Source organism: Nuphar pumila, chromosome 13, assembly GCF_984573655.1.
Source record: "Nuphar pumila chromosome 13, dmNupPumi1.hap1.1, whole genome shotgun sequence".
Lineage (NCBI taxonomy): Eukaryota > Viridiplantae > Streptophyta > Magnoliopsida > Nymphaeales > Nymphaeaceae > Nuphar > Nuphar pumila.
In genome coordinates, this window is record NC_143261.1 from 23,443,776 (window position 1) to 23,466,425 (window position 22,650).

General features: G+C 36.1%; 1 protein-coding gene across 2 annotated transcripts in view; it reads left to right on the top strand.

Annotated features, from left to right (window-relative positions):
• LOC149818090 (uncharacterized) overlaps positions 1–22,650 on the top strand; it is a 74,936-nt gene that overhangs the window by 20,444 nt on the left and 31,842 nt on the right. For both annotated transcript variants that reach the window (XM_089985610.1, XM_089985611.1), the window contains exons 5-11: positions 18,285–18,390; positions 18,546–18,597; positions 18,694–18,811; positions 18,978–19,008; positions 19,443–19,466; positions 19,640–19,764; positions 20,191–20,272. In XM_089985610.1, the coding sequence (XP_089841736.1) occupies positions 18,285–18,390; positions 18,546–18,597; positions 18,694–18,811; positions 18,978–19,008; positions 19,443–19,466; positions 19,640–19,764; positions 20,191–20,272 (538 nt within the window). The remainder of the gene's footprint in view (positions 1–18,284; positions 18,391–18,545; positions 18,598–18,693; positions 18,812–18,977; positions 19,009–19,442; positions 19,467–19,639; positions 19,765–20,190; positions 20,273–22,650) is intronic.

The window sequence follows — 22,650 nt, forward strand, 5'->3', positions numbered from 1 at the left end:
AAAATGAAAATGTTACCATTTCTTAGTAGAACTTTTGTTTCCTCACGACCACTTGAGTTAATACATTCGGATGTTTGGGGCCCCGCACCAGTTATTTCCAAAGGTGGTTATACATATTATGTCATTTTTGTTGATGACTTTTCTAGACATACTTGAATTTATTTTCTTAAACATAAATCTGATGTCTTTGCTAACTTCCAAATATTTCATAAAATGGTTAAAAATAAGTTTCAAAATGATATTTTTGTTTTTCGCACTGATTCAGGGGGAGAATTTATGTCCAACGAATTTAAAGACTCTCAATTTACATGGTATTACTCATCAAAGATCATGTCCACACACTCCACAACAGAATGGCCTAGCCGAACGCAAACATCGACACATTGTGGAAACTACTAGGACATTGCTAATTGCAAATCAAGTTCAAAAAAGTTTTTGGGCTGAAGCGGTCCTAACTGCCACCTACCTCATTAATAGGATGCCATCTTCCTCATTAAAGAATACAACTCCAATAGAAAAGCTTGTTAATTTAACTCTAGATTATTCTATATTAAGAGTCTTTGGATGCAAATGCTTTGTTTTCACCAACAGAAATGACAAACTCTCTCCTCGTGCAATCCCATGTGCCTTTTTAGGATATGCTGATAATAAAAAAGGCTACAGGTGTCTCGATTTTCAAAATGACAAATTATATGTGTCAAGAAATGTATCTTTTTTGGAAAAAGAAAGCTTCTTTGAATTTGAAAAATCCAATGATGTCACTGAATACTCGTTTTTAATTGATCCAACTTCAAAATCCAATGAATGTGATGTTGGATGTGACCTTGACAATGATCAAAGTCCTATTGTTGTTGAAAATAATGATAATGAAGAGCAAATCCATAGGGATGTTAGTCTACAATATTCAAGACGTAAAGAGCAAAATCTTCCATGTGCATTACAAAAATACTCTGAAGTCTCACCTAGAAGAACGTCTAGAATCTCTAAACCTCCAGAAAAATTTATGTCTTATGAATCTTTTTCACCCACGTATAGGGCCGCCATTACATTAATACAATCATATGTTGAACCATCATCCTATTCTCAAGCAAAAAATCATATAGAATGGATAGAAGCCATGAAAATAGAATTGGATGCACTAGAAAAGGCCAATACTTGGACGATACAAGATATTCCTCCGGGTAAGAAACCTATAGGTTGTAGGTGGGTATACAAAGTCAAAACCAAAAGTGATGGGACCCTGGAAAGATATAAGGCCCGTTTAGTAGCAAAAGGATATGCTCAAGAGTATGACATCGATTATGAAGAAACATTTGCTCCTGTGGCCCGTATGACCACTGTTAGAACTTTAATAGCCTTGGCCTCCATTAGAACATGGCCTATCTTTCAATTAGATGTCAAAAATGCTTTCCTGAATGGGAATCTCGTTGAAGAAGTATACATGGAAGCCCCACCTGGTATTAGTATCCCTAAGGGTAAAACTCTTCGTCTAGAAAAAGCTCTTTATGGTCTTAAACAGGCTCCAAAAGCCTGGTATGACCGATTTAGTCATGTTATGCTTGATATTGGTTTTCAACCTTGTTTAACTGACACTGCTTTGTTTGTTAAGAAATCTGATGCAGGCATCATTATTCTTCTTCTCTATGTGGACGATATGATCATTACCGGAGGCGACAAACATGGAGTTGCAAATATCAAATCTCTTCTTAAAACTCACTTTGAAATGACTGACTTAGGTTTAATAAGATATTTTTTAGGCATTGAAGTTGCTTATTCCCCTCGGGGGTATTTGATATCTCAATCTAAATTTGCTCTTGATATCATTTCCAGGTCTGGAATTATAGATGATAAGAAAGTAGACACTCCAGAAGTTGTCAATGTTAAAATGAAAATTGATGATGGAGAACTTCTTGATGATCCTACTCCTTATAGACAGCTTGTTGGAGCTCTTTCTTATCTTTCCATTACTAGGCCAGATATAACTCATGCGGTTCATACAGTCAGTCAGTTTCATCATGCTCCCACTTCCGTGCACATGGGAGCGATTTTGCGTATTATTAGATACTTAAAATCCTCTCTTTCACGAGGACTTTTCTTGTCTGCTTCATCTTCATTAAATTTAATTGCATATACTGATGCTGACTGGGGAGGTGATTCCAATAATAGACACTCAATTACTGGTTTTTGTGTGTTCCTAGGTGAAACCTTAATTTCGTGGAGGTGCAAGAAGTAGCAGAAAGTCTCTCTTTCCTCCACCGAAGCTGAATACAGAGCCATGACAACCACCACTATGGAGGTTGTTTGGCTCAGACGATTGCTAGCGGATATGGGAGCTAAAGCAACGCAAGCTTCAAAGATGTGCTGTGACAACAAAAGTGCGATCTACATTGCAAGCAACCGGACATTCCATGAGCGCACTAAACACATTGAGATGGACTGTCACTATGTCAGAGAGGAATACTTACATGGAACCATTGATCTGCCATATGTTACATCAGAATATCAATTAGCAGACTTCTTCACCAAGCCTCTCGCTGCTCCCAGATTTCACTTCTTCTTAGAAAAACTTTCGCTCATTGTACCGTAAGTTTGAAGGGGAGTGTTAAAATGTAAACTGTAATATATATATTATTTAATATTATTATATTTTCTTTTATTATTTTCTTTTTCTATTTTTCTTTATTTTCTTTTTTAGCATCTAGTTCAATAGAAACTAGATATTTGATCCGGTCAAGTTCCTGTTGGAACTTGATTGTGCAAATAGCTGTTGGACTGTAGTCCAACAACTATAATAAATGTTGTTGGACTATTGTCCAGCAGCTATAATAATAAATGCTGTTGGACTGTAGTCCAACAGCTATGTTAAGAGACGTTGGAATCCAACGTCTCTTTTGAAGAGCTCAAAATGAGCTCTCTTCTCTCTCCCACTTTTTTGTATATATAGGGGTGAACCCCTTCAATGTAAATAACCATGCTTCTTAAGCATTTTGTTCACGAATAAAGTATTATTTATTTTTCAAGTGTTCTTCCTTTTATACCCTTTCAAGGGTCATGCTTGTAGTGTCTCCAATAGGCACTTGTTTGTGAGTTATTTGTGCATTTGTTGAAGACCACCATTTCATTACAGGCACGAGCCCCAAAACCCACAACAAAAGAGTTCATTTGGTCAATGCAATACTGTTAGAAAACAAAGGGTTCGATAATGAACTCATAAATGCACACTTAAGGTGCAAATACACAAACCCGCTAAGGGGCAACCAAAAACACATAAAGTGCGAAACCCATAAGCTCACGAAGGGGTTAAGCCAAAAGGCTAAAAGAATCTCTTTATTATGAATAATAGGGTAAAAACCCTTTTACAATGGAGCTAAAGCTCCCTTAAGAATAATCAAAATACAAGGGGAAGACCCCTATTTATAACACCTAGAGGAGCCACATCGGGGGCTCCCAAAGGAGTCGTTCGGAGCCTCCAACGACTCTTTTGGGGAGCCTCCCTAGGTGTCTCAAACCACAAGAAGAATAAAATAAAAAAAATAAAAGAAAAATTACAATCATATTCCAAATGGAATATGCGTAAAAATAAGTGAAATGACTAAACTACTCTTACGGCTAAGAATAGAGAAATATATATTTTATTTATATAATTAGGAAGATACATATACATATATACCATATATGTATATGTATCATCCTTTATATATATAAAATATATATATGATTACAATGATTGAAGAATACAATTTAACACCCCCCTCAAACTTTGCATGGGGGAGCGAAAAGATTGAAGAATACAAGAGGAAGAATCTCAAGGCTCCAAGAGTCTTCAGCCATTGAATTTTGCAAATGTCTGTCTCCAATTGTCTTTAATGGTGAGCACCTTTTATGATCTATCTAAGGTACTTCTTTTCATCTCATCTTCAAGATCTCTTGGAACAAACCAAGAAAATGTTCAAATAAAAGATATCTTTGCACTTTAATCAAGTGGAATATTCCAAACAAGATGAATCAATCAAAACCATATCAGATGATTCATCCAAGAAACAATGGTGCAAAAAGATATAAAAGCATAATTATTTTATTTAAAGCACATGATTCGTCAGGACAAGATAATTACTTATGCATGCAAAATAATTTTAAAAGACCAATTTTCAAAATGATATACATAAAAAAATAATGAGAAAATTTTAAAGTGTATGCGGAAATTTATAATAAGAATGCTTAATGCATTCACACGATTCAATAATGAACAAACAAAAAACCATTATGAGTAACATTGAGATAATTCATGAAGAGACAACATAAAGAGCCTTCAAAGAGCCAACACGTAAGAAAATATATGAATCTTAATCAAGTGAGAGCTTAAAAAGTCATTATGAGCATATGCATATTGAATCAACACTTAAGAGTCATTAATGAACATGCACCAATAATGCTTTAATCAAGTAATATTACTTGAGCTTACAAGATAGGAAAATAAGTGTTTATTGATTTGAGCAATTCTCTTGAAGGCGATTTCACAAAGGAAATGCTCAAGAGCATATGATAAAAGAGAGTGTATAAAACACAAGAGTTCAAAAGTTTTAAGTCCACTTATGAGACAAAACAATCAAAACATATTCTTTGATTTAAACATGTGCACATAGCAATTGTGCTATAAAATGAACATGAGTTAGAAAATCTCATATTAAAACCAAATTTCAAATTTCTATAAATATGAAATTTTGTAAATCTCAACAATAGTTTATCCACTACAAGCAATCACCTTATTAGACCTCAAAAAACCCACAAATCAAGTGTATAAGCTACTAGAATAAGAACAAGAACATAATGCCACTAAAGGCCAAAGACACACACAAAGGTGTGTATAAACACATCTTGTCTACATGTAGTAATACTTGAAATGAGTGTATGAGCGACTATAACAAGAGAATAAACGCCAACATGGACTAAAAACATCTTTTGTCTACATAAAATAACACTCAAAATCAAGCATGTTTAACTACTAGAACAAGAGTACCATGCCAACCATGGGCTAAAACACACACAAAGGTGTGATAATACATCTCTTGTCTACATAAAATAACACTTGAAATGAGTGAAAGAAGCCAACCATAGGCACACACCTTAGCGACTAGAACAAGGACACAAATGCCAACATGAACTAAAATCACACACAATGATGTGAATCAACGTACCTTGTCTACATATAATGACACTCAAGACAAGTGTGTTCAGCTAATAGATCAAGAGAAAAAAGCCAACAAATGGCTAATAACACACACAAAGGTGTGAACAATATGTCTTGTCTACATATGATGACACTTAGATAAGAGACATAAAAAGGAGAAAAAAAAACTTGAAGTAAGAAAGCTTGTAATGGAAATACAATTAAAGAACATCAATTTCTCAATATACCTTAAAACACTAAGGTTTCAAACTTTAGACATCCATCACAAGTATACATAATTAAAATCATCCATAAAATCAACGGCCAAAAAACAAATGAGTGACACACTCATAATTAGAAATCTCAAAACAAGTCATTTTAGAGTCAAACTACAAGTTGACAATCTAAAATGACATAACACGAGGTGCCCATAACTCACCTCGACAAACATCTCTAATATAACAATAACAAGGCCAAAAAAGATTGATGCATCATATAACAACTTGTGATGGACAAAATAAGTGTCATAAAAGGCAAAAATACTCTTTAAAAAACACAATGACATATAAAGAAATCATCTTGAGATAATCAAGAGAAAAAAACCAAGTTTTTAACAAAGGAATCACAAGAACCATAACGGTTCACAAAGAGAGCTTTAACACAATACCCAAAGAAAGGATATTAAAAAATACTTGAAAAATTTATAAAATTAGGATTAAATCCCACACAATTTTTTTTAATATTCTTTGATTGTGATGAGATATGCGAAAATATACAAAGTGCTATAAGCACTTACAATGTCTTATAATGATCAAACAAAAGAGTCAATATCCAAGTCCATTAAGGAACAATACACTCACAAGCCTTGAGAAAGGCACTAAAATATAAAAGACTCTAAAACACTTTCACAAAAAAAATGTGCACAAAAGCTTCGCAATGTAAAAATGTCTACGAAGAGACAATACACATACAAGCACAAAAGCTTTACAGAAGATGTGCACGAAGGCACTCACACAACATTTGAACAAATACACACAAAGGCGTAAAAATAGCAAACATGCACTAAGGCATGTATTTCATAAAAAAGAAGGAATGCTTGAGACTCTCAAGCCTTAATTATGCAATTATATGCTTAACAAGTGCAATTTAAGACAAAGGAGACCATATTACGGCCAACGTAGGCATCTTTTAAAAGAAGAGATACAATCAAGAGGTTTTGAAACCTTATGTGAAAAATACAAACAAACAAGTTTATAAAGTTGCATCATTAGAAGCAAATCCAAACTAATGAAATCTTTTATACCAAAAGACGCAATAGAAACACTATGCATATTAAGATTCTATATAGTGTGAGAAGTTCTTTTAAAAGATCTTTCTTAATGAACACAATGGTTCATACAACATATTTATCACAATTTTTTTTCAAAATTCCTTAAATAAACCAAAAACATTGAAAGACCTTTACAATCCTTCTTTTCACAAGAATCGTGGAATTCTCACAAATAGTTATCATTAACAAGAACCACTTAGGATTCATAAAAAAGTGAACAACAAAGATTTAGATGTGAGAAATTCTCATACAAGAATTATATCAATTTTTCACAAAAAATGCACTAAAACCCATAAACAAGAGAGAACCTCAAAACAAATTAGGTATCATATGAGAGTCAAGAGCTTTAAACAAAGATCATTAATTTAGCAAGAAAACATATATAATTTTAGAAGTTAACTTATAGGTCAATCATGAAACAATTATGTAAAAAAATCATCAATCTCACATAATTGAAGACAATTTTGAAAAACATAAATTACTATTATATGTGATGGGTAATTGGTGAATGCGTAGAGAAGTATGTGAATTATCACAATCCTTTATATACTAAAAATTTCAATCTCATCCAAACTTTCTTTAAGAACTTCTTACACATACAAAAGTTTTTTATCACAACCATGTATTTTCATTTATGCAAAAATCTCTAAAAAATATTCGTGTATAAATACAATGCTAAGAAGTGTGCACAAGGGCACAATGAGAACTCTCACAAGTGCACAAAGGCACGGATACAGATGCACGAAGACATGGAAAATATGAGCTTCAAGCTTTTAATACTTGAAGTCAACATAATAGAAAACTCCTAAAGCCATACAAGTTCAAGTATGATTGACATCAAATTTAAAGATATGATATACGACCCATTTTTGAGCAATCATATATTTAGAAAACAAACAAGTTTACAAATTTAAAAGGAGATATTTTAAAACATGCGAACAAGTGAAATGTGATATGTGAAAAGAAAGGTTCAAGTATCATAAACACTAAATGTGCAAAATATATGTAAGAAAAATAGTTTCATAATGCATACATACCGAATAACTTAAAAAAAGAGAAGAACAATGAACACTTCACCATTTCTTGAGCAACACGCTTTCCGATGCACCAAAAGACAACCCGAATACCATGTTAGAAAACAAAGGGTTCGATAATGAACCCATGAATGCACACTTAAGGTGCAAATACACAAACCCGCTAAGGGGCAACCAAAAGCACATAAAGTGCGAAACCCATAAACTCACAAAGGGGTTAAGCCAAAAAGCTAAAAGAATATCTCTTTATTATGAATAATAGGGTAAAAACCCTTTTACAATGAAGCTAAAACTCCCTCAAGAATAATCAAAATACAAGGGGAAGACCCCTACTTATAACACCTTAGAGGAGCCACATAGGGGGCTCCCAAAGGAGTTGTTGGGAGCCTCCAATGACTCTTTTGGGGAGCCTCCTTAGGTGGCGCAAACCACAAGAATAATAAAATAAAAATTAAAAATTAAAAATTAAAAATAAAAAATAAAAATAAAAATAAAAATAAAAATCATATTCCAAATGGAATATGTGTAAAAATAAGTGAAATGACTAAACTACCCCTACGGCTAAGAATAGAGAAATATATATTTTATATATATAATTAGGAAGATACATATACATATATACCATATATGTATATCTATCATCCTTTATATATATAAAATATATATATGATTACAATGATTGAAGAATACATTTTTAACAAATACTACTAAAAAGAAGAAGTGGCTTGGTTATAGCAACAAATCTGATCAGGATAATGGCAAAAGATAAAGTTCCAAGAGTTCTAACCTTTTTGTTGTGTTCCAGAAATTAAGGGGAGGCCAAGGCCTGACACAAGTGGAAGACTCCTGGACCATTGCTTCTTGAAATCCCTGTCCTAGGTTCTACGTTACCAAAGAATAACAATATAATCAAAATATGTAAAATATGCTACCTGTCAGTGGTTTTGATTTATTTCAGATCATATTCAATCATAATCTGACTGAGGTTATATTGAAGTGGGTCCATTTGGATTCAGACTAAGTATCAATCTACAACAACAACAACAACAACTACGCCTTCATCCCAAAACAATTGGGGTCAGCGATATGAACCAAAAAAGAAATTCATTTTGGGTCTTCCACATGAATCCTTTTCCTCCAATCATTTCTATCCAATGCCATGTCCTCGGTGAGGTTCAAAGCATTCATATCCTTTCTTATCATCTCCATCCAAGTCTTCCTAGGCCTACCCCGACCTCTTTTAACTAATATATTTTCCCATTTCTCCAACCTTCTAACTGGAGCATCATTAGGCCTTCGCCGAATATGTCCAAACCACCGTAAACGATTCTCTCGCATCTTATTTTCAATGGGTGCAACACCTACCTTCTTACGTATCTCCTCGTTCCGAATCTTATCTTTTATTGTATTTCCACACATCCATCTAAGCATCCGCATCTCAGCTACACTCATTTTTTGAATATGATGTCTCTTGGCAGCTCAACATTCCGTACCATATAGTAAAGCGGGCCTAATAGTCGTCCTATAAAACTTTCCCTTCAACCGCAATGGCATTCTACGATCGCACAACACTCCAGTTGCACTTTTCCATTTCATCCACCCAACCTTTATCCTATGATTTACATCTCCATCAATTTCTCCATACTTTTGAATGATGGATCCCAAATATTTGAAATAATCATTCATCGGTATTTCTTGCTCACCAAGCTTCACTACACTCCCATCACTACTTCGTTGCTTACTAAACCGACATTCCATATATTCAGTCTTACTTTTACTCAACTTAAAACCTCTAGCTGAAATGAAATGGGGATCTTCGAAACACGAGCTTTGATTAACAAGAGCAAGTGTCAAGAATGACACTAAAGCATAACCTTAAAAAGGGTATAACTGGAAACAAAATAAAAATAAAAATGTATTCTTTATTGATATGAAAAACCAATTGCTTAAGAAGCATTGGAGTGAAATACAAGAGGGGCTGCACCCCTTTATATACACAGCTGAAAGAGGACTCAATAGAGCTGTTGGGCACAGTCCAACATATGGTTGCCAGTTGAGGAAGCGGGAGCGGGAAGCGATACGGGAAGCGGGAGCGGGAAGCGAGGCACTTTCAAAATTTTAGGAAGCGGGGAAGCGTGGGACCACTTAGGAGCGATTCGGGAAGCGTCTCGGAAGCGACCTAGGAAGCGTCTCGGAAGCGAGGGGGAAGCGAAAAAAATAAAAATAAAAAATAAAAAATACAAAAAAATTGAAAAAAATAGGGGAAGCGAGGGGGAAGCGAGGGGGAAGCGTGGGGGAAGCGTGATGGGAAGCGCGCTTCCCATTAAAGGGAAGCGCGTCCCCCATTAAAGGGAAATGCGTCCCCCATTAAAGGGAAACGCGCTTCCCAAAAAAGGGGGACGCTTCCCCCCACGCTTCGGAAGCGCGACGTTTCGCGCTTCCGAAGCGCGCTTCCCCTTTTAGCTAGGCGCTTCCGGTAACTCTGGTCCAACAGCTCTATTTAGAGCTGTTGGAATGTGTCAGTCCAACAGCTCTATTGCTAGTCAAGTCTGGACAGGACTTGACTAGCAACAGTCATTCTAGTTCAAACTGAACTAGATGACATAAAGACAAAAAATAAAAATAACGGAAAAAAAATACAGAAAAGAAAGAAATTAAAAATGTATTTATATATATATAATAATATAATATTATTATATATACATATATGTACAGTTTTACATTTTAACACTCCCCCTCAAACTTACGGTACAATGAGCGAAAGTTTGTCTAAGAGAAAGTGAAATCGGGGAGCAGCGAGAGGCTTTGTAAAGAGGTCTGCTAACTGATATTCTGAAGTGACATATGGCAGATCAATTATCCCGTGTAGATATTCCTCTCTGACGTAGTGACAATCCATTTCGATGTGTTTGGTGCGTTCGTGGAATGTTCTGTTACTGGCAATGTAGATCGCACTTTTGTTGTCACAACACATTTGTGAAGCCTTTGTTGCTTCAACTCCCATGTCAGCAAGCAGTCGTCGGAGCCAAACTACTTCCATGGTCGTGGTTGCCATGGCTCTGTATTCAGCTTCGGTGGATGAGAGAGATACCTTCTGCTGCTTTTTACACCTCCACGAGATTAATGATTCCCCTAAAAAGACACAAAAGCCAGTGGTTGAGTGTCTGTTATTGGGATCACCTCCCCAATCAGCATCAGTATATGCAATTAAATCAAGAGAAGAGGAGGAAGATAAGAAAAGTCCTCGTGAAAGAGAGGACTTGATGTATCTGATAATACGCATGACTGCTCCCATATGAACAGAAGTAGGAGCATGTTGAAATTGACTTGCTGTATGAACAACATGTGCTATATCTGGTCTGGTAATGGATAGATAGGAAAGTGCCCCTACAAGCTGTCTGTAAGGAGTAGGGTCTGCAAGAAGTTCTCCATCTTCAATCTTCATTTTAACATTAACAACTTCTGGAGTGTCAACTTTCTTATCATCAGTAATACCAGACCTGAAAACAATATCAAAAGCAAATTTAGTCTGAGATAATAAATATCCTCTAGGAGAATAAGCAACTTCAATGCCTAAAAAATATCTCAACAAGCCCAAATCAGTCATTTCAAAATGAGATTTAAGAAGTGTTTTGATTGTTTCAACTCCCTGTTTATCGCTTCCGGTGATGATCATATCATCCACATAGAGAAGAAGCACAATGATCCCTGCATCAGAATTCTTAATAAACAAAGCAGTGTCAGTTAAACAGAATTGAAAACCAATATCAATCATAACACGACTAAACCTATCATACCAAGCTTTTGGTGCTTGTTTAAGTCCATAAAGAGCTTTTTCTAAGCGAAGGACTTTACCCTTAGGAATACTTAGACCAGGAGGGGGTTCCATATATACTTCTTCAACTAGCTTTCCATTTAAAAAACATTTTTGACATCCATTTGAAAAATAGACCATTTTTTGATAGAAGCTAAGGCAATTAAGGTTCGGACAGTAGTCATACGAGCCACCGGAGCAAAGGTTTCTTCATAATAAATCCCATATTCTTGGGCATAACCTTTGGCTACTAAACGGGCTTTATATCTTTCAAGAGTACCATCACTCTTGGTTTTAATTTTATAAACCCATCGACATCCTATAGTTTTCTTCCCTGGAGGAAGATCTTGAATATTCCATGTAGAAGCCTTTTCAAGTGCATCTAATTCAACTTTCATGGCTTCTATCCATTTGATATCATTTTTTGCTTGAAAATATGTGGATGGTTCTTCATATGAGTGAATTAATGCAATAACTGCCCTATATGTGGGTGAGAAAGACTCGTATGATACAAACTTTTCTGGAGGCCTCGAGATTCGGGATGATTGTCTAGTTGGAATGTTAGAATATTTCTCAAGTGCACATGGAGTATTAGACTCTTGTCGCCTGGAATATTGAATACTAGTATCTCTATGAACTTCATTTTCAACATTAAGATCAATAATTCTTGGATCATCATCAAAGTTACAATCAAGGTCATATTCATCAGATGTTGATGTTAGATCTAGCAAAAAGGAGTACTCAGTGACGTCTTTTAATTTTCTAAAATCAAAGAAGCTCTCCTTTTCAAGAAAGGAAATATTTCTAGACACATATAGTTTATTATTTTTGAAGTCAAAACATCTATAACCTTTCTGGTTTTCAGCATATCCTAAAAAGGCACAGGGAATCGCACGAGGGGAAAGTTTATCATTTTTGTCAGTAAATATGAAACATTTGCACCCAAATATTCTTAATCTAGAGTAGTCTGGAGAAATGTTCATAAGTTTTTCAATGGGAGTGATATTTTGTAACGAAGAAGATGGCATCCTATTAATGAGATAGGTGGCAGTTAAGGCAGCTTCTGCCCAAAAGTCTTTAGGGACTTGATTTGCTATTAATAAAGTTCTAGTGGTTTCTATAATATGACGATGTTTTCGTTCTGCCAGTCCATTTTGTTGAGGTGTATAAGGACAAGATCTTTGATGTGTGATGCCATGCAATTTAAGATAATTTTGAAAATCTGTGGATAAAAACTCTCCCCCTGAATCTGTGCGAAAAATAGTAATATCATTTTGAAATTTGTTTTTAACCATATTATGAAAAGTTTGAAAGTATGAAAATACTTCAGACTTATGTTTGAGAAAGTACATCCACGTATGTCGGGAGAAATCATCGACAAAAATAACATAGTAAACAAATCCTCCTTTAGAAATTACTGGTGCAGGACCCCAAACATCCGAGTGTATTAATTCAAGTGGTCTTGAAGAGAAAAAGGTTCTGTTCTGAAATGGTAATCTTTTCATTTTGCCGAAAATACAATCTTTACAATCAAATGATTCAGAGTTACAAAATTTCCCTAGATTTGGAAAATGTTGGATTTTGGCTATATGTGGGTGACCAAGTCTCTTATGCCACAGTTCCAACTCTATTTTTTGAATATTATAACAAAAAGCTTTCTTCGGCATTTCCAAAAAATCCATGTAATAGAGTCCTCCTTCTCTATGGCCTTCCCCAATCAGCTTGCCTGACTGGCGATCCTGTACCCAACAACCATGAGAAGAAAAAGAAATATTACACCCATAATCAGAAATTTGAGATACAGATAAAAGATTTAAATTTAATTTGGGAACATGTCTAATTTCTGGAATAAAAAAAATTTTTGTTTTATAAATTTTTTCAAAATCTCCTATTCCTTCTATTTCAAGAGAAGTCCCATCAGCAGTAAAGACCTTTGACACACTTGTTTTATTTTTAACACATTTGGATAGACTTTGATTATTTGGGGTCATATGAAAAGATGCACCAGAGTCAAGAAGCCAAGAAATTTTACCTAAATCAGAAAAAGATGAGGCTGCTGCGCCGGTTGAAGCTTCAGATGAGGAAGAGGCACCTTTGATGAGAGGCTGAAGGATCTCCATTAGTTGGGCCAGGGAAACTGGTGCATCCTGATCTTTAGGCTCCGATCCAGCAATTGCAGCTCTTTTTTCTCTCAGCTCCTTAAGTTTGGGACATTGTGGCCTGTAGTGTCCCGGTTCATGACAGTGATGACAAATAACTTTCTTCTTATCATAGTCACCATTTTGTCGGTTAAAGTGAGGAGGCCTATATGATCGAACATGATTCCCTGGTCTAGACACAGCTAAAACGGAATCATCTTCAATTTTTAAAGAACCTTTCCGGAGACGATTTTCTTCCATTGTTAACTCTTCAATAGTTTCAACAATAGAAGGAATTTTTCCCCGGTGAAGTAGGGCCGATTTAGTGGTTTCAAATTCCGGCCTTAATCCAGTGATAAACTGGTAAAAATGTTCAACATCGAGTTGTTTCTGACGAAGCTCGATGTCTTCGGCACAATGCCACTTTGGTTCTAAAAGGGAAAGTTCTTCCCAAAGTTCGGACAACCCATTGTAATATTCACGAATAGTTTTGTCTCCTTGTGTCATCATTCGAACTTTTTCTTGGAGGTTGCACACGTGTGTAATATCTTTAAGGGAATACATATTCTTAAGGTATTCCCATGCCTTATCGGCATGATCAAATTTGGCAAGACTTGAGCATTTTTTAATGTCAACGCTATTGATAAGCCATGACATTATCTTCGCATGAGATATTCTCCATTCTTTCCATTTCTTCTCGTATGAGGCAATAGCCTTGATTTTCTCTTCTTCCGATAGAGGGACGTCTTTATCTCCCTCCTTTTTAGTAAGAGATAGCTTAGGTTCCGAATCGGAACCATCCACAATCCCCCATAAGCCTTTTCCCCATATATGGTGCTTCATGATTGAAGCCCATGTTACATAGTTCGTATCGCTTAGTTTCATAGGCATGATGGTGACTTTATCATTGTCATCCATCGATTACAAGGAGAGAAAGAATAGGGATAGAAGAGAAACAAGAAGGAAAATGAGAAAGAAAAAAAAAACAATACAACAAGATATGAAATCTTCTCCAATGAAGTGATAAAACACTTCTCTTCAAGTGGCGAACACTTTTGCAAACGGGCACGGAAACCGAGGCAGCTTTTCCTCAAGATTTAGTACTTCCGCAGCTCTGATACCATGAAATGAAATGGGGATCTTCGAAACACGAGCTTTGATTAACAAGAGCAAGTGTCAAGAATGACACTAAAGCATAACCCTTAAAAAGGGTATAACTGGAAACAAAATAAAAATAAAAATGTATTCTTTATTGATATGAAAAACCAATTGCTTAAGAAGCATTGGAGTGAAATACAAGAGGGGCTGCACCCCTTTATATACACAGCTGAAAGAGGACTCAATAGAGCTGTTGGGCACAGTCCAACAGCTCTATTTAGAGCTGTTGGAATGTGTCAGTCCAACAGCTCTATTGCTAGTCAAGTCTGGACAGGACTTGACTAGCAACAGTCATTCTAGTTCAAACTGAACCAGATGACATAAAGACAAAAAATAAAAATAAAGGAAAAAAAATACAGAAAAGAAAGAAATTAAAAATGTATTTATATATATATATATATAATAATATAATATTATTATATATACATATATGTACAGTTTTACATTTTAACAGCTTCCAATGTCTGTCTCCATAATTCTAACTTAGCATTAACCCTAGCTCTAGACTCATCAATCAAAACAATATCATCAGCAAACAACATACACCACGGTACATTTTCTTGAATTGATCTCGTAAGCTCATCCATCACTATCGCAAATAGAAAAGGGCTTAAAGCAGATCCTTGATGTAACCCAACCGTTATCGGAAAATTGGTTGTCACCCCTCCACAAGTGCGGACATTGGTTACTACTCCTTCATACATATCTTTAATTATACTAATGTACTTGAGAGAAACACCTTTCTTCATCATTGTCCACCAGAGAACGTCCCTAGGTACTCTATCGTATGCCTTCTCTAAATCAATAAAAACCATATGCAAATCTATGTTCCTCTCTCTATATCTTTCAATAAGTTGTCTAAGAAGTTGTATAGCTTCCATAGTTGATCTTCCAGACATAAAACCAAATTGATTCTCCGATATCATGACAACCTTCCTCAACCTAGACTCAATCACCCTCTCCCAAAGTTTCATAGTATGACTCATGAGTTTTATACCACGATAGTTTGTGCAATCTTGTATATCACCCTTATTCTTATATAAAGGCACCAAAGTACTCTTCCTCCACTCATTAGGCATCTTATTTGTTCGCCAAATCAAGTTAAAAAGAATTGTCAACCATTCTAAACCTTTCGCTCCCAAGCATTTCCAAGCCTCGATAGGTATACCATCTGGGCCAACTGCCCTTCTTGATTTCATTTTCTTCAAAGCCTCTGCAATTTCTTTCTTTTGAATCTTGCGCATGAAGTCACGATTTATCTCATGAAAAGGAATGGAGAAGTCTCCAAGATCTTGAGTATGACTATCATTAAAAAACTTATCAAAATAATCTTTCCATCTCTCCTTAATCTCCTCATCTTTGACTAAAACCCTTTGCGTTTCATCTTTGATACATCTAACCATACCCAAATCTCTCGATTTCCTATCTCTCATCTTTGCAAGCCTATAAATATCCTTCTCGCCTTCTTTGGTATCCAACTTGTCATAAACCTCCTTATATACCTTAGCCCTCGCGTTTCGAACTACTTTTTTAGCTTCCTTCTTTGCTATCATATACTTCTCCAAATTCTCATTATCACGACTCTTACTTAGATTTCTATAACACTCTCTTTTAACCTTAATAGCTAATTTGACATCCTCGTTCCACCATGATGTATCCTTACCTAGTGGTGCACCACCTTTAGACTCACCCAATACCTCCTTAACCACTTTTCTCATGCCACCCGCTATCTTATTCCACATTGATTCTGAATCCTCCTCGAGACACCAATCAACTTCCTTAACTACCTGCTCTACAAACATTCCTTGTTTAGCTCCTTTCAGTGCCCACCACTTAATTCTAGGATCTATTCTATGTCTATCCCTTGTGCGGCATTGTCTAATTCTAAGATCTAAAATTAAGACTCTATGTTGTGTAGCTACACTTTCTCCCGGTATAACCTTACAATCGATGCAACAACCCCTATCTCTCTTTCTAAGTAGGAAAAAATCTATCTGACTCGTATTAACCCCACTTTTAAATGTTACTAGGTGAGACTCCCTCTTCCTAAACCAAGTGTTTGCTAAGATCATATCATAGGACAAACAAAAATCTAAAATCCTTTCTCCACTTTCATTTCTTTCTCCTATACCATAGCCTCCATGGATACTCCCAAATCCATCCCTACTAATGCCTACATGTCCATTAAGGTCACCGCCGATGAAAAGCTTTTCTCCATAAGATATCTCTTGTACTACTCCATCTAAATCTTCCCAAAATTGATGCTTAATGGAATCATCTAAACCTACTTGAGGTGCATAAACACTAATAATATTAATAATATCCGTACCTAATACTAATTTAATAAGTAAAATTCTATCACCTTTCCTACGGACCTCAACTACATTATCTATAAACTGACGACTCATAACAATCCCTACTCCATTCTTATTCCTGTATACCAAATCTTATATCCCCGAGGTTCTATCACTTTTGCTTTCTCACCTACCCATTTGGTCTCTTGTAGACATAAAATATCAATCTTTCTCCTACACATAACATCTACTAACTCTACCAACTTACCAGTTAAAGACCCTATGTTCCAAGTGGCTAACCTAATTTTATGGTCTTGGACTAACTTCTTTACCCCCACCCGTCCAACAAAGTGAGGGAACCCTTGCCTATTTGACACCACACCCGGGTGCCGGTGTGACGCGTCGCTTCTGGGCGACGACCTAGCAACCCTTGCCCATTTATCACTGCCTCCGGGCCTAGAGAGTACAACGCATCGCTCAGTAGGGAACGCCCCAACGAAATTCTCATATTGGTTCATTTTCATAGGGTATGACTAAGTTTTTATGCTGGCTGTCACAGGCCTACCGCAACCCTCTTCCTTTATCCGGGCTTGGGACCGGCAGTGTATAACTAAACAGTTATACACAGGCGGAGTTAGACTGAATCAAAATATTCTTTTCATTGATTTTTCCATTTCTAACCTAATCTACTTCAAGTTCTGATCCTTGGGTTGGTGATTGTCTAATCCGAACCTGGGATCATATGCGGTCTTGGAAAACAGAAGTTGAGAAGTGATTCTATAATTGCATCAGGTAACTCTTTTTTCGCCATTTACCGTATTCTCTGTGCTTGAATTCAGGATTCTATTCTTGCGTTTCTGGTCTTTTCAGAATATAATTCTGATAAGTTGAAACATTAGTTGAATGTTTTAGCTTGATAGCTCTCTGAATCTTCATCCTGTTTATTTTTCTTTTGAGGTTTCTTGATGCTTCCTGAAGGTGTCAGAAATGTTTGACATTTAGCATGTCGATGCGTGGAGTGATGTAGGTTTTACATTGTGTAGATGCCATATAGTAGAGCATCCTCCCATGTTTCTGTAATACATATGTTTCTATAATACATATGTTTCAGCTTGAAGTTTTTAGTCTGAAAAAAAAAGAAATTTGCAACCTTTAATTGGAAATCCAATATTTTATCCTTTTAGGAAAATGAATAATAGGAAGGCACTTATGCCATGCCTTTGATCACTGTGGTTCTTTAGATATTGTCTGCTGATTGTTTTGTATATGAGAATTCACCAATCATTTTGCTATTAATTGATTCATGTTTTCTATTGCAAAGGTGATAATCCTGTCTTATTTTTTTTTAGAAATTGAGACATCTCCAGTTCGGTGCCTTATTTCTCAAGCAACAAATGCTGTTTGTGGGGGTGATTTTACTGTATGGCTTTCTTCGCTTCAAGGATCAACCATACTGTACGGTTTGCTGATCTTCACCATCTTGTGTTCCTGTTAAAGGATACAAATATTATCTTGATCAACCAATTAATGTTAATCTTCTCCTGAAAAGCTCCTGCTAAATTATAAAATTGCTATTTTTTAAAATTTGCAGCAATTTTCTTTATTTGCAGAACTGCAGGTCTTCCTCAGTACGGCCAACTTGGGCATGGCACTGATAATGAGGTATGTAAAACATGTTTATTTTCATTCATTGAACTTCCCTTGTGATCTTGCTATGTCTTGTCTGAACACCACAGAGCAACATGCCCTTCTTTGCAGTATAATGTGAAGGATGCTTCAGTAAAACTTGCTTATGAACCTCAGCCTCGTCCACGAGCTATAGCTTCACTTACTGAGATGACAATTGTTAAAGTTGCTTGTGGTACAAATCATACAGGTGACTACTTAGCTCCAATGATATTTGGTTATTACATGTTTATATATTTGCGATGCATCAGTTTTGTAGTTTTAATTAAATGTTTCAAAATATCTTGTTTGTTATCTGTATTGAGCAAGGTTCTCATTACTGACTCTTGTCATGATGGTACTTGGTATATACACAGTTGCAGTCACTTCAAATGGCCATGTTTACACGTACGTATCTGTTGCCATATCTTTCTTTATGGTGCAATAATAATTGCATTGAATTTTTCCCTACTTATTTGGGCCATTAGTGTTAATATTGATTTCTAGAAGGCAATGATGTCCTATTATGTCTGACTTGCAAGCAGTTTGATTGCAAATGTTGAATGTGTTTTGTTGTATTACTGCTGGGATATCTTTTGGTCTTTGCCATTCTTGTTCCAAATTATGTTGTTTGGGCCAAACTAGAGGTCATCTTTCCTAGTCACTTGTCTTTAATAAATAAATGTATACTGTGTTCAATAGGTGCTTCAAAGCTTTTATTTACATTGATGCAATTCTTCAGGCCATCATGCTAACATGTTTTGGAAGTATGACTATTGATACTTTTTACATGATCAAGCACCAATTCACTCTGATGTAATGTTATGTTATTCCTGTTTCAGGTGGGGATTTGGTGGATATGGAAGGTAGGGTATTAACAGCTGCTATTAATCTCTCTACTGTGCATGCATAATCAATTGACCGCATCATGTAAAATATAGATTCTGCCCTTGAATATCTCTAGTCACTGTCTTATTGCATATTTCCTTCTTCCATCTACTTTTGATTATTGCGACAGTTTGACATGCTTCATTTACAGGCTGGGACATAGGGAGCAGAAGGATGAATGGGTTCCTCGCCTTGTTGAAACCTTTCAAAGGCAAAATGTGCTTCCTCTTACTGCTATTGTTTCAGCTGGTTCAGCTAATTCTGCATGTACTGCTGGTATGTTTTTATACTGCTCTTTTTTCATTACTTGAATCTGTAAGTGTAAGATGCGATTTTGTCGATACTATGTTTCATTAGTTGGTTCTACTTAATTGCATTCTTTTGTTGTTTGTGTACTTATTTTATTCAGTTGTAATATGATGGCCCAAAATAAATTAATCTTAACATGATACTCGGCTAATACTTGACCTTATATTAACGTAAGAATCAACTTTTCCAACTGAAAATAACTGCACATGTTGAAGCATCAGGCATGAAATAGCATTTTGTAATATCAAAGGAAAAAATCTGTATCCATTATCCTATAAAAATTTATAATATCTAGGAAAATTTTGTGAAACCTGTTCTTCCAGCAATATGTAATTATGTGTGCATTTCTTTTTCATTTAATTCTGATATTTGATCATAAACATAAATTTTCAGGTGGAGGGCAGTTGTACATGTGGGGTAAGCTGAAGACGACGGGTGATGAGTGGATGTATCCTAAACCTCTTATGGACTTGAGGTTATTTTTAGGACTCTTCTTGTCATTCAGTATCTGTGTTTCATACATCTTGTGAATTTCTTTAGATTGATTTGCTCAAAATTTCTTTTTGTTCCTCTTGATTATTTCTCATTGCACTTTGTTGTCTAGGCATGTTTTCTTGTCTTAATTTTTTTTTAAATTTTATTTTGGGTTATAAGGTAGAATCTAATTGAATGGCCCAGGTAGGGTTGGGCATCAAGCCTCGCCCAACCAAGCCCCATGCATAGATGCTCCATGTAGAGTTGGTCGCATCTCTCTCTCTCTCTCTCCTATGTGCACATACTTGCCTTTGATATTTTAAATTTCTCCCAAGTTCCAATTCTTAAAATTTCTAAATCAAGTTCTTTTTTTTTCTTTTTGAGAAAGAAAAATCTTTCATTAAGAGAAAGGTGATGAGATGTTCCCATTAAACAGAATTACAAGAAGAAAAGGATAAGATAAAAATAAATCAGATTAGGGTGTCTTTCATATAAGATATTTATTCTATCAAATGACCTGGTTGACTATGTCGTATCCATATACATCCAACACAGTCCATTTTTCTCTTGCATAGGGCTGTAACTGGGTTTGAATTTTACACTGAATCACATAGATATCTTTCTTCTCCCCCCTTAAACATGTCTGTTTCTTTGCACCAGTCTGCCACAATCCGAAAACAAGTTCTTGTCTCCCACTCTTCAAAATTCTAATCGGGCCATAAAAGCTTTAACAATTCAGAGAACTGACAGTTCCAAAATAGATGCCATGATTATTCTTCACTTGCTTCATGCATGCAGCAATAACTAGCCAGCTGAATTCCTCAATGGTTTATATTATTGTGTTGGTATTCTGTCCAGACTTAACAGCCATGCAAAAATGGGTACCCTTTGATTAGGACGCAACCCTCAAATTGCTTTCTTTAGGAATGTTGCATTCATCACCTCTAATAGTGGGAAGTAGCAGGATTTGATAGAGAAGGAACCATTATTGGAGCATCTCCTTTGAATGGAATCTCCCATTGAGTTTAAATTCCAGTTGGCGAGCTCCTGGTTTAAAGTAATATATTCTTGGATCTCCAGAGGCTCTTATCAAATATGATATCGCATCCACCCAGTGGCTACTTACTAAGAGCCAGTGAGCAATCCTTATGAACTGCAAGACAAAAAAGGTTATGAAATGAAGATTTAACTATTCCTTCCTTAGTCCAAGGATCCAGCGAAAAATTGGTTGTCCTGCCATTACCCAAAAATTAGGGATATTCTCTTTGAAAATGTGGTAGTACGCTGCACTAGTCCTTCCACATTCTAGAATAAGCATTACTCACCAGGTTCCATTCCCATCTGAATGAAACATCTTCAACACCATACTTGGTTCTAATTAAGTCATTCCACTAATCTGTTTTAAAGAAAACTCTTGAACAACATTTTATTAGGTATGCTTTGTTCAGAGTCCCCAATCTCCTTATACCTAGGCCTAGAGGCGGTCATGGGCCCTATGGTCCATAAGAGCCCAAAAGGCATGACCCACTAAAAGCCCGACCTAACTATTGTTGGGTCCGGGTTGAGTCCGAGACTTATTGACTTGGGCATTGAATTTTGTCCGATACCCGTTGGATTGGAGCCCAGATTGGGCTGGTCAGGTGGGTCAGGTCCAAAATGAAACCCCAGTTCCGTAACTGTAAAGAGGGGGAGATGCCCATCCTTTTATAGATGTGGGAAGAGCCTCTCTTGTTTTTACCCATCTATATGAGACTAATAAGTTTTTGAAGTGTTCCAACTTTTCACACAAAAGGGAAAATATTAATGCCAACAACATTTATGAGAGAGGGAGAGATAGTATTAATTATAATCTATGTAACAGGGATTCGGCTAGCAGGGTGCCGCACCCGCGTCGACGCGACTCGATGCGGGTGCGGCACCGGGTGCGTTGACCGCACCCAGGGTCATTTCGGTTCATTTTTTTGGATTTAAAAAAAATTTGTTCTATGAAATGGGCTGCGGAATTTTAAAAAAAAATCTTGGGGGGGGGCGCTGCCCCCCTATAACCCCCCGCAAGGGGCGCCCCCCCCCCCCCCCCCCCTTATATATATATTTTACATTTTTTCCCCTGCCACACCCCCACACCCGGGTTTTTTGGAAGTGCCGAATCCCCGCACCCGCACCCATGTGACATAGATTGTAATCTACCGATAAATAGAATCTTTGCATTTGTAATTTAACCCATGCATTAAAAGCGAACCATTGTGTAGAATAGTCCTGCATTGAAGAATGTGCTATAAAAGGATGATGAAGCTGTTAAAATACATGTAATTCATATATATATATATATAAAATACCCGATAGGGGTATTTTAGTCATTTCACAAGTACCCGATAGGGG